Consider the following 13,834-nt stretch of genomic DNA (forward strand, 5'->3'; position numbering starts at 1 on the left):
CATAAATATGTATATAAATATGTATATATATATATATGTATGTATAGGCGAATAACGATACGATATACATGTATATCTTACATCTCTATATATTTACTACTACTTCTCTTTTTGATAAGACTCTAGTGTGTCATGGATTTCATTTCAATAAGAATTATTTATATATATTTCATTTCAATAAAAATTAAAAAGTATGATGGATTTATAAAAAATATGAGCTTAGACTGCAATAAGCTAGATAGAAAAATGAATATGGATTTGAATGAGGGAGTATGAGCTCTGGGTGAATGAGAGAATTCCGCAAGGGAAGTGTGCGGTCAGCCAGGTGCTCAAATTGGATTATTTTGAAGCTGTATCAATTTCAGTTGATAAGATTCCAACTACGACGACCTCGATTACTACTATTTTTAGGACTACAGCTTCCACTAATGCTAAATTTGCTACTCTTTCGTGTAATACTTTATTAATTTACTATACAAATATTTCTACTACTACTTGTATCGGCATTACTATTTCTACAACTAATACTATTTTTAGAATGGTTATTGCTACTTCTATTTCTTCAACTACACCTACTATAACTGCAATGCTTACTAGTCCTACCATTTCTACTGATACTACTATTTCTGCTACTTCTACTTGTTCTACCATCGTTCCAGTATTACTACAACTACTGCAGCTACTATGCATACTACTACTACTATTTCTACTACAACTACTAGTACTACTTCTTCTATATAATATTGCTTCTCTCATTTATACACAGATATGTATATAAATTGGCCAACTCATCTCATTGATATTACAAATATATCCTATCGTTCTATCCCATTCAACATCCACATTCTGTATAAGGTATCTTTATTCTGACTCATCTTTGTCATTTCGCTGATCATTTTAATCAATAAACTTCGAGCGCTGTTCACCTAAATCTGAAAGCATCTGCTACTGCTGCTGCTTCTGCTTTACTGCTTTCATTTCTATTGAAAACAGAAGAATTGAAAGCAACTGAAAGCAGTTTTGCAGCTCGACAGCACTTGACCCTTGGACGCAGCTAATTTATCACAGCGCGCTGCTCGCGACATTGCAAATATTTTGTTTTGTAATGTAAAATAATTTCTCCTTGGCCCCCGTCCCGGCCGGTGGGCCCAGCCAGAGTTGAAAGCATGCCAAGGACTGTGCGCGCTTCGGTTAGTTTATGTGATTGAAAGCACATTGTGTCACACTTTAATATTTATGACAAAATGCCAGTTGGCCTTTGGGGGTCGGCCGAGTGTACAGTTAACCTTTACTGACAAACCGCTTGACCCAACCATCTCTCATGCTCTTCCTCGTTCTCCTCTTTCTCTCATCTATCTCTCTTTTTTAATTACGTTTTTTTTCGGAATTGGGAGGCTGTTGTCGCTGGCATTTGCCTGGACATATTAGAACTCGAAAAAATTTATGACTCACTCTTAGCGAGCGGCATTTTTCCATTAAATAATATTTCGCTCTCCTATATTATTGTTCTCACTTTTTTTGCTGCTGCGGCTGCCATCCTTTCTGTATTGACTTTTGAGGCGAACAACCGCATTATATCAACCACAAATACCGCAGCTCCTATGTAGAAAAACTCAATCAAACTGTTAATCGACTTGTGGTGCGGCCCACCCTGGCACCACTCGTGCGTGCCTCTGCTGCTGCAGCATTCTCAAACCCACACACATACGTGTGGGTTACCCTTTTCGGATTGTTTTTTCATCATCTTCATAAAATTTCCAGCCATAAAATGTCAATAATATGTGTGCTATTTGCGCTCTTTCAATGATGATATGTTTGCATTGCATTGGGGGCTGGGCGCAAACACGAGCTGCTTAATGTCAATAGGCCATAATAAATGCCATATTGGCTGAGCCTTGAAAACCGTCAACCATGCCAACCCAACCCATTCAATTGAAGCGCTATATTTAACTGATATTTAATTGCTTCATATTAAATTGGAAATAATCTGAATTATTTATTTTTATTTTTTAGTCAAACAATTAAATTTTGTCATTAAATTGAATAGGATCTTTCTTTTTTTTGTAATTTTATTATATTATTATTATTATTTTTTTTTTTTTTTTTTATAAAAATTCAGAATATTACTATTGTATTATTTTATAATATAATATATTAAATTATTTTATATTATATCATATGATGTGTATATTTAAGGGCATTTATTTTTTTAATTCTATTTATAAAGAGATCAAAAAATTGTTATAAATACTATTTTAATTTAGTTCATATAATTTTATTATTTTAATTTGCTTACATAAAGAATTATAGCTTTGATTAATCATTTTTATAGAAAGATAATAATAATATATATTTTTATAACATATTTAATTTTTTAATATATAAGGAAACAAAAGGTTGAAAATGAATTTGGTATGATCGAAAATCATTTAAGACTACTTTTGACAAGCTACACAATTCGTATCTTTTATAAGAGGAGATTCTGTCGGCCCAATGACACTTGAACACTTAACAGCTGATGTTAAATGTGGCTGTCAGACGTGTCAAACTCAAATAGATTTGTTGGTACATAAGCTCACAAGTGTGCTTCAATTGAATTTACATGAGCAGGAGCCCTCAAAGCATAAATTCAATAAGCATCTTTATTAATGACAACAAAATGTATTGAGTTGAGTTGAGTTGAGTTGAGTTGTCTGCTTGTAGGTTCTTCAACTTGAGCATAAATTAATGCCAATTAAATTAGTTAACAGTTGCTGCTGATGTGATTTGCTCTTAAGCTCAATATTATTTCAATGTCACTCACAGCCAGAACTTGAAAGTCCTGTGCTAGAATGAATAGTTGATGGCTTAGATGGCTCTGAGATTTAATGAAATGCCCAGGGAATGCCGCAAGTGTACGAAAATAAGTTAAATTAAAACAAATCTAATGAAGTGTGTGCGTGTGTGCGTGTGGGTGTGTGAGCGTGTGGGTGGTTGAGTGTGTGGTTGTGTGAGCGTGTGGGTGCGGGTATGTGGGTGGCTGTGTGTGATGCATGAGTCCTTGGAGCACAACTGAGGCCTTGCCAAGATAGACGACATAGCTGCCAGGGCCCAGACGCCGCACGTGCCTCCGTTTGTGGCCGGCCCGAGCAGCACACAAAACGATGTTGTAATTTCTGGCTACCTTCTTTCCAAATGATATAAAGCTGCCGCATGCCACCAACAGCAGCAGCAGTAGCAGCAGCAGGAGGAGCAGGAGCAACAACAGCGAGCTGGGCAACAATGTGGTGACGGCATTCACAGCTTCTACTTATGTCTGTTACAATCTGTGTGTGTGTGTGTGTGTGCCCTCTTCTCGGCTTGTTAACTACAGATATATATACATATACATGTATGTACATATACAAATATATATACATATACATGTATGTATATAAATGTATATATATATGTACATACATTCATGTGCAGCCTCTCTTGGCAGCCTGTGGAAGCGACGAAATGAGCAAGCGGAAACAATTAGCGTTGTAGCATTATTTGTAACATGCTGTTTGCCAGCCAGTAATTAAGTGTCTCATTAAAAAATGATAAATTTAAATGGAAATAACTTTTACAATGACTGCAGACCGTCTCAAGTGCGCCTTAAAGCCAAACAGCAGCTACATTATTACAGTGGAAATGTAAGAGCGACCCTCCAAAAACACAATAAAAAGGAAAACAAGTCGGAATGCTTTAGTGGGGAGTGACCGACGGCATAATACCTCACTGTAGTAATATTTGAGCTTATATATATACATATAAAAATACACATAAATATATAGTTGCATAATTTTTATTATTGAGCTCGAAGCTATTTAAGTTCAGTTACTTTATATCTATTTTTTTACTTTTATTTTATTTTATTTTTATTTTTTGATAAATAAGTCGCTCAGCTGAACAGTTCTAACTCAACTCGGCTGCTACTGCTATAAATTTTATGCATTCCTTAAAAATTATTAAATTTCCATTTTTACCTCTGCCAAATCATTGAACCAAAACAATATACTCCAAATTGCCATTTGCAAGGGGCGCAGGGTATAAAAAGTTTACAAGCGACTCGCGCTGAGGCGAGAAAAGGCCAGATTTCATTTAGGCTGTAAAAGTTTGTGAGCAAAAACTATACACGAAAGAGTTTTCTCTCTTCGTTTTTGTAATCTACAAATTGGCACCCTAAACCCTTTTGTGAGCCACTCCATCTCCCTCTCTCTCTACCACTCTCTTACTCTCTCTCACTCGCACTGTCAAATCGACAAGTTTTCCGGCTGGCTAGATTCAACGGTTTGTCTCTCTTGACTTTCAAACTTTAAATTGTTAAAATATAATAAAAAAAAAAAAAAATAAAATAAAATAATAATGGAAAACAAAAGTTTTTGAACTTCAATTTATGTTTGGTTTTCTCTTTCGTTTTTTTCTTAAATTTAATTGAAATTATTAAATATAAACAGTGCCTAAATAACACTAAACATAAGTTTAGTACTTAAACTAAGTGAACATGAATTGCATATCTATAATCTATAATTGTAATAAAATCGATTTGCTGCAAATTCGCATTATTTCGTAAAACATTTACGTTGCACAAGCTCGACTGGAACTGCAATTGAATTAAAATAAATCCCGTGTAATGTGCTTTGTCAGCTCAAGTGACATTAAAATGCATTAAATATTAAATCGCTTGCATGCACAAAGTGAGTGCATTTAAATAAATCACAAAATGTTGCAAAAAAAAAAGGAGAGTAAATATATGAAACCGTTTTTTCCCTTTAATCCTCGAAATTGTTTCAATCGGCATTAAAGAGAAGGCATAAACAAAGTTAAACTGTGGTTGAGCTAAACCTTGTTTTTATACGGCTATTAAATAGTCTTATCGGTGTCTTTTATTTATTTTAATTTTTTTACAATTAATTGTATGCTTGATATTGAATATATAATCGATAAAAAATGTCCATTATAAACAAAAGCAGATGGAAGCCTGAGTATGGTATTTGAGAACAATTATTGACGCCTCAAATAGACTGACGCAAAAAAAACAATTTGTTTTTTTTTTTTTTTGTTTTAATTTTATAAATCTGAAATGAATTTCAGCTGAAACATCTCTCAAAAACATTTAAGAGTACTTTGCTGTATTTGTGGGCATAAGTGAGTAGGCGTAAGTGAAATCCACAAAATATTCCAAATGATACTAAAGCAAATATAATAGAAAATGTTACCAAGATGTAAAGTGAACTCCAATTAAACGTACCTAATATATATTTTTTCTACCTTTATCAATATGCACTTCAAGAGAAATTGCAGTCAAATATGTACGTACATATTTTAAATATTAAAATATTGAGCCATTTATATATATTAATTTTTTTTTTTTTTTTTTATTTAGTTAGATACAACATATATTTGTTTATAGTATGATGATCCATTCTCAGGAACCGGGGTGATTAGCTTGTGACAACAAATATATTTTTGATTTGATGTCGAAACTATATCCATATCAAATAACACGCTCCACCCTTTAAACAGTTTACTCAGATCGATAAAGTCATTCCAACACACACACACATTTCCCTTCCTTCACTGCGCAAAGTGCTCGCTGAACGTATCGCCCTAGCTTTGAGTTGAAGCCACTTAAATATGGAACAGCTTGGCCATTGAGGCAGTCATAACCCATTTGCAATGGCTATCGATGCCCTCGCACAAATCTCACAAGTCTTAAATATTGCAATTTAGAAACGACACGTGTGCGCGAGCTGGCTGAGCAGGCCAAACATTTTTATCAATTGCCAGCAAACGGGGATGGAGCGAGCTGGCGGGGTTAACTGTAAGCTGGCCGGATTGAGCAAAGTGGCAGCGGCGCGTGATTATGCCATGCCGCAAAATGTAGCAGCAGCAGCAGCACCAGCAGCAGCAACCGCAGCAGGATGATAGACAGAATACGCTGCATGGTCACGAAGCTGACCGGCTATTGGCCAGGCATAAAAGACTTGAGCGATTAGTTGCAGAACGTGCGATGCATGCGATGCTGGCGCTGTCATGCCACGTGCTACTTGCCCCTCCCACACACACACACACACACAGAAAGCCAGGCTCAGCAAGCCTGCGACCTTCCGTGGGCTTTAAGCCAAGTCGGTTGGCTTTGCAGCAGGAGGAGCTGAAATTGTCGTTTTGCAGCTGCGGCGGCTGCCACTTCAATTGTTTTTGTAATTGCCAAATAACATGTGTTCACACTCAAATGCCAACACGCCCACTCGGAGGGCTAAGTGCAAATGTTTTTTACTTGATTTATTTGCCGGGCCGAGGACAAAACGTGGGAATTGTCGTGTAATTGCCTCGTGTAGACATAAGCAAAATTTATTATATATAAAGCAGTTCTTCTTCCTCTCACTCAATTTCTTTCTCTCTCTCTCTCTCTATCTCTCTGTCTCTCTCTCTATCTCTCGCTCTCTTTCTCTCTTTATGCATCTCTGTGTGCGTGCATTGGGCAGCAGGTTTTGTCGCTCATTTTTTGGGTCATTTGGTCGATGCGATTAGCTCGTGTGGCTTTGCCTTTGGCTTTGCCTAACCTAATGTGACGACCAGCTAGCCACGCCCCGTGTGTGTGTGTGTGTGTGTGTGGCCCGGAAGTGGAAGTGCACAGACGACATTAAGCTGACACTGGCCAATTAAGTACGGCAAATGAGCAGCAATCTTTTGACTCAATGATGCCTAAAAGGCTCCCAAGTCCAGCTTCCAACCACACCTTGACCAGTGCCAAAGCCAGCAGCACGCACAAAGTTCATTTCAGGCATTAAGCCTCACTGAATCTGAGTAGCCGAGGTGCTTGTGTGTGTGTGTGTGTGTGCTGGTCTGGCTTTAAGTTCGGCCAGGACCCTTCACCGAAAATTTGTGGCAACTGTTTCAGATTTCACTTGCAGCGCTCAAGACCCGCAGCGAGATATTAAATTTCAGCCATCAGCCTGCTCAGCGTTATTGACGTTGTTATTGTTGTTGTCTCTTCTCATGCTGTTATTGTTATTGCTGTTGTTATTGTTGTTGCTATTGTGCGCGGTTTTCTTAACTGTCCAACCCGTTTCAGTGTCAGTTGCACTTGCCGCGTCTCGCCCCGCCTCGCCTCGCCTCGCCACGCTTATTTCCTACCTACAGCACCGCTGGTCACGGTCGCCGTCATCCTTTGTTGTCTTTTGATTGCATTTTTAACGCTTCACGCCAGTGCATCCATTCACAATAGCCATGCCTCGGCCCAGACCAACAACAACAACAACAACAACAGCAACATTCACTTCTTCACATCTCTTAGTGAACTGGCTTTGGTCTCCTTTTTACCTTACTTTAATTGAATTGCAAATGCCACAAAGCTCCGCAAATACTTGCAACAAGCTGCAACTCTGTTGGCCAAGCGTCAACTGCATGTTGCAAGAGCTCAAACGGCTACCTCCTGAACAGCAGCTAAGCAACTTCAGTGTGTGTGTGTGTGTGCGTAGCTAAAACCAGTTAATTGTCTATTTAAACAATGTAATTTTGAATGGAAACTGAATAGCATTTGAAGAGCTTTTGCGTCCGGCTTGGAGTTTCTAGAGATTTTAGGATGCCGTTGCATTTTATGGAATGGATAGATACCAAAATTTAAATGATTTCGGCTTCACTTAAATTTCTGCATCTATTATTAAGCCGACGAATTCATGCATTTAATTTGGCTCTTTTGTTGTTAGTATTTGCTTATAGTATTGAAGCATGAACATATTTTGCGCTATATCCCAAAAAACAACAGAAGATTATAATCAATTAAATTGAATATGGATCGTAAGTCAGAATCTATTTTATGTATGCCATTGTTAAATGTTTTTGTTTGTCCGGTTTGATCTTTTTAACATGTAACTATTTATTTATTATAAATAAAAATTATAAATAAATTTATAAATATAATTAGCAATCATCACTTAATATTAACTTGAAATATATCTGGTATCTAGCCATTTCCTTGCATTGTTTATCCTTCTATTTACTTCTCTTCTCATATGCTAATCTCTCGATCGACAATCTAAAAATAGCCTTTTACTCCGTGCTAAGGTCCTAGACCTATTATTCATATTTATTTAGTTTGTATTATATATATGTTTTATATTATATATATATTTCCTATTATTAATACATTATTATTTTTACATTAATTATTATCTGCCCAAATGACATAGATATTTTGAGAGCTTAAATTCGCAACATTTTAAACTGAAATTGTTTTTCATGCAACTTTCAACCAATTCACCCAATCAGCATAAAGTTTATTTTGGGATGCATATATATATGTATATATGTATATATATATATATTTTTTTTTATAATAAATTGCACAACATTTAATGTCCGCGCATAATTGAACAATATTTTTTTTCTCTTGTAAGTGAGCCAACATTCCTACAGCCAGAGCACGCAGTGAATGCATAAATATAAAAAAAAATATAAAAATAAAGCAAAAGAAGAAAACTGCAATACTGAAAAATTCGCTTTAAAATCTCTTGGCCATTAAAGAAAGGCAACAGCAGCGCTGGCCAAATACAATAACAAAACACAAATCTACAGGCTGGAAATATATTATATTGTAATATAATTTCTCGAGCGTAAATCTAATTTATCAATTTGTGTGTGCAAAAAAAAAAAAAAAAAAAAAGGAAAAAACCGATGCCGACGAGCAAGCGCAAAATCGAATAAAAGGCAACAAAATGATCAAAAGAGGAAAAAAAACTTGAATCGGCCGCAACATTTGCTGCCAAATCAGAGAATTGGACAGAGAGCGTGTTGCAAGTGCAGAGGACGAGTGTGTGTGTGTGTGTGTGTTTGTTAGTGTGTTAGTGTGGGAGAGACATAACTCCCGTTAGCTTCTGCTCTCTATATAAAACGTGCCGCAGGCCCTGTGGTAATTGGCAATAAATGTGTTCATGAATTTTAATGTTGGTTCCATGGTCAGCGTCCCAGCCACGCCTCGCCACCGCCTCTGCCCTCTCGCTTACTAAACGAGGTTACAAATCGAGCCACGCCTACGGCCCGACATAACTCATAATATTATGCCAGCTGCTTTTTTGATTTTTCTTTATTTTGCCTTCGGTTTTTTTTTTTTTTTTTTTTTTTTTTTTTTTGTGGTGCTTAGCCTTTGGCTGGAATTTAATGTAATTTGATTTTGGCCAACGCACAAATATTGAGATTTATTTCATTTTGAATTGTGTGGCGAAAACAAAAACAGCAGCGTGGCCGGCCATCAAATCTAATACAATTGAGTTGCTGGAATCAGAAAGTAAATGAATACATTTGCACAGCATGTAACTCAATAGGCCAACAAAGTGCAGAGTAGCCCTCGCTCCGCCCTGCGTCCCTCTGGGAAGTTCAAAAACAAGGCCAGATAGCGCGGCTCGACCACTTCCGTTCGCAGTCGACATGGAGTAACTTTTCGGTTTGATTTATCATATTCAATTACAAAAGTAGCGCACGTATTAAATGGCCGCATCCGCCACGCCCCCCACCCCCTACCGGCAGGCCACTGTCCCGTGCGGCGTATGAGTAATTTGGTTCTGCGAAGCTTAAGCCACTTCTTATGTGACTTGCTTGGCTGACTGCTTCCGGCATTCTGTTTGCAATCGCATACGCAAATGGCCGCAACGATTGCTCAGTGTTTAAATAGCACGAAAAGCGACTGGGCAAAAGTAACCAGAGAAATATGCACGCTGAAAGCCGATATCAACAGCTACTTTAGGGCCAAATGGGCCACACTCTCTCTCTCTCTCTCTCTCCCTACCTCTCTGTTGCTCTGTTCCTCCCGCCCCGTCCCATTCGCATGCAGCGTGTGCTCGAAGGGCAATGCTAAGCGGCGGCCCAGAACGCAAACAAAGTTTGCCAAAGTCCAAATGGAGCGTGTAGAACGTCAGCTGGCAGCGCGGCTAACTTCCATCTAACTAAATGTATCCGTCTCTCTGTCTATTTGCGAGTGTGCGAGTGTGCGTGTGTGCGTGTGTGACTATGTGTGTGTTTTTGAAGGCGTGGCTTGCGAGCAGCCTGGCTACAATTCAGCAGTTGCTTTAACGAGTTTGACAGATGCTGACTTCTGGTTAGCCGCGGTCTCCTTCCGCCCCTCCCACTCTCTGCCTCTCACTTCAGAAACTTTTCATTTTAAGCTGATTAATTTTTGCTAAGCGAACTTTTGTTGTTTGAAATTCGTTATTAAAGTAGAACTTTTGGTTTTTTCAATAACTGTCAAAATATGAATGCAATTGAGATTAATGATAGTTGGATTTAAGTATTTCAGGAAAATAACTCAATAGTTGTATACTTATTCTATATTTAATCATACTAGTAATATTCGATATTTTATAATTTGATACCTTATATATTTTATTTTATTATAAGTATTATTTTGAATTCAATCAATTTTATTAAATAACGTAGTATATTTTATTATTTATTATTTTAAAAATTACATAATTTTTTTTTATTTATTTCTATTTATTGTTTCTATTATTTTTTCATTGAAACTACATGAAACCAAAATATTTATTAAAAAGCTCTAAAAACTTTCAACAATTCTTACTTCGTAATGCATGCCTGTTAAAGCTACTGCTAAAACTCTTCTTGGAATGTTCTTTATAAAATTATTATTTATCATGATGTATGAAATTTTTATCTTAATTTATTTAAATATTAACATAGTTGCCAAAAAACATTTACTGTGCTGCATAATCAATCATTTTTTGTTTGCTCAAGTATTTTTAATCTTATTATTTTTTTACTATGTAAGGCCTATCTCTTGAACCCACTACCCACATAAAATCAGAGAACAGCGGGAACAACTTTATCGTGCCTAACGTCATTTGCTTAAGTTTTAATTTTTCACAGCTCTGGCAAAAGAAAATTATGGCGATAAGCAGAAATTGCAACTGCATTTTCGGCGAACATGCCTTACTTTTAAATGCACTTTCGAATTTCATGGCAACTCAGGCTACAGAACTAAATTGAGCATGCCACAAAAAGAGACAGAAAAAGTTGGGAATGTAAAAATAAAGTAGATTTTTGCTTCTTTTTTTCGGATGGAAGCGCAACAGACGTAACTTAAGAAAGCGTGCCCTTCTATCATTTCGGCAAGGCTGAAGTCGCAGTCGACTGTCGGCGGCGACTGTCGCAATTTTTCACTTTTACCGCAACAACTTTGCAAAAATATTACTCAGCCGGTCGCCCAGCAGCCATATTCTGACAGCAAATCCGATGTGCACAATGCACACAAGGTGCCGACGATGAGCCGGAAACTTGACAGTTGCTGCTCCTGCTGCTGCCTCAGTAAAATGAAAAATATGCTGCACATAAATCCTGCGGCTTTCCCATTTTCCGGCAATGCCAGCCTGCACAAAGCCAAAGGGCCTGAAAAAAAATATGTATATATGTATAAAATAAATAAAATACGAATGGAAGGAAAATGGTTATGAAAAATCAAAAAGGAAAATTCCTTTTGAAATTACATATGCATGTCTCATGTTGCAGTAGCTGTTGCTACTGTTGCACACGCATATGCAGAGCACTCAGGCAAATGGAGTGTGATTCAATAGAGTGCAAGGGATAGAGAAAGAGCTAAAGAGGCAGAGGGCGCACAAGCTGAGCGCATTATAATTTCGGGCTTATTTTGGAGTTCGCTTCTTTAACCGCATTGTGTGCTGCGGCTAATTTATGCAGAGTCGCGCTGCACTGCGCTGTGCTGCGGCGAGTGCCACGAGACCACCGCAGTTTATCGCCAAGCGCACAAGTGTCCAGAGATGGTGACCACAAATCACTGAGGTCAAACATGGCGTATACGCAACGCACAGCCGGCCAAACACTAACATGTGTAAAGTAAAACAACAAACAGCAAACAGCAGCAGTGGCAGCAACAACAACAACAACAACAACAACAACAGCTACGATAACAACTACAACAAAAACTATGCGCAACTATGTCAACATATGACACCACGTTGATTTCAAATTGAAAGTCTCTGTGTGTTAGTGGGTGTGACTCTAGTGTGTGAATGTGTGTGTGTGTGTGCAAGTGCATGAGTTTGCGGTTTTATAAATAGATTAGCAACAGTGGAAATATAAAACAAGAAATAACAGTTATATACATTCATATATATATTTTTTTTTTTGGCTGTGGCATATTATATATTCAATACACTTACAGACCGTTTGCAGATTTCAAAAAAATAAATAAATAAAAAATAATAATGATAAAAAATGAAATAAACTACAAAATATATATATATATAGAAAGAAGAACAGCCACATGCGATATTGCATTTAATAAAATAAATACATTTTTTATTACACAAGTTATATACAATTGGGTAATTTTTTAAACATATACTTTATTATACAAAAAAAAATAAATAAAAATAAAATAAAAATAATAATGATAATAATATTTTAGATTTTAAAGACTATTGAAATAAGCATCATAGATTTTATGCAAAAATTTGTCATGCTGAACTCTAGCAGTTTTTACTTTTGTGCTGCTTTGGAACATGCTCCTCTTTGAAAATGAAAAGTAAAGTCGCTTTCCCTCCGTCTATTGAAATCACAACGAACTTGCCTGAAGATCTCTCCCATAAATAAAGTAAATACTTAAAATCGCATTTTCAAAAATTTATTAGCAAGTTTTTATATTTGTTATAAATATTTTAAAACTAAATGTCAATTCGAACAATTTATGTTTTAAATCAAATAAGACATCGACTCTTGTCAATGCTCAATCGTAGTGTATAAAAGGGAGCAAACAATGGTGACGCTCTAAAAGTTGAATGAGTTTTGACTGGGGCCAAGTGTTTGGCTGTAATGAAAACGCCCCGCTAATTGCCACTTGGCCAGAAACCACAGCCAACTTGAATATAATGAAAAATCTGTAAACAACATTTATAGAATTTTCCTCTTTTTTTTTATATCTATTTCAGATGCTTTTGAAGTGGCTGCTGTTCAGCCTGTGCATAATGCCGGCCATGTTCAGCAATACGAACAGAAAGTGCCCCGTCGAATGTAGCTGCAGCTTTGATGATATGGACCGCTATCAGGCCATCTGCACAAAAGGTAAGTGCCGCAATCTGTGCCAAAGGTATAGAGAACAAAATCCCGTAAATGGAGCAAAGCTAAATGTACGCAAATTATGCAATGCACGCGAACTGGTGCTGAGGTAAACCACGCAATAGCCCCATCATTAGGATAACATCATAATTGCCGAGCTGAACTTAACCGAGCTGAGCTGAGCCAGAGAGCAGCTCATTGCCCATATGAACATTAACGAGTATTTCCTCGATTCAAGCATGGACATTCTCTGTCTCTGCCCGCTTTTCTCTTTTCAACATTCTCAGACAATTTCTTTCTCTCAATTTCAATTTGCTCAACTGTCATCTGCCGTCTTGAGCAACGGAGAAATCTATAATTTCAATTTAACGCTTGTTTGGCTAGCGCACACATTGTAAGTCGTTCGAGTCCTTGAATGTGATGCCTTGAATGTGATGGCATTGTCGTTTTAATTTCATTTTCCAAATCTTCGGCACAATAAGTGCGGCACGGCTAAGCAGCCAAGCGACGACTGCCATTGGCAGTAAGACAACCAAATGGCTTTCAATTTGCCACAGATTATTTCAGCCTGAATTCAACATATTCTCGCTCTGCATATTTATGCCAATTGAAGTACTTTCGTTTATTTATTATACATATTTAATCTTTATTTTTATTATATGTTTATCTTAAGTTCTTTAATGTTTGTAGTTACACTAAACAGTTTTTGATTTAATTTGAGAATGTCATGGGCAAATGTTTT

At 36.9% G+C, this 13,834-nt stretch overlaps 1 protein-coding gene across 1 annotated transcript in view; it reads left to right on the forward strand.

Moving 5' to 3' along the window:
- The window catches only part of LOC6577520 (insulin-like growth factor-binding protein complex acid labile subunit), a 74,025-nt gene that overhangs the window by 46,145 nt on the left and 14,046 nt on the right, over positions 1 to 13,834 (forward strand). Inside the window, exon 4 of the mRNA XM_002003449.4 lies at positions 12,966 to 13,098. Within this exon, the coding sequence (XP_002003485.2) occupies positions 12,966 to 13,098 (133 nt within the window). The remainder of the gene's footprint in view (positions 1 to 12,965; positions 13,099 to 13,834) is intronic.

The sequence above is a fragment of the Drosophila mojavensis genome, unplaced genomic scaffold (assembly GCF_018153725.1).
Source record: "Drosophila mojavensis isolate 15081-1352.22 unplaced genomic scaffold, ASM1815372v1 contig_36, whole genome shotgun sequence".
Lineage (NCBI taxonomy): Eukaryota > Metazoa > Arthropoda > Insecta > Diptera > Drosophilidae > Drosophila > Drosophila mojavensis.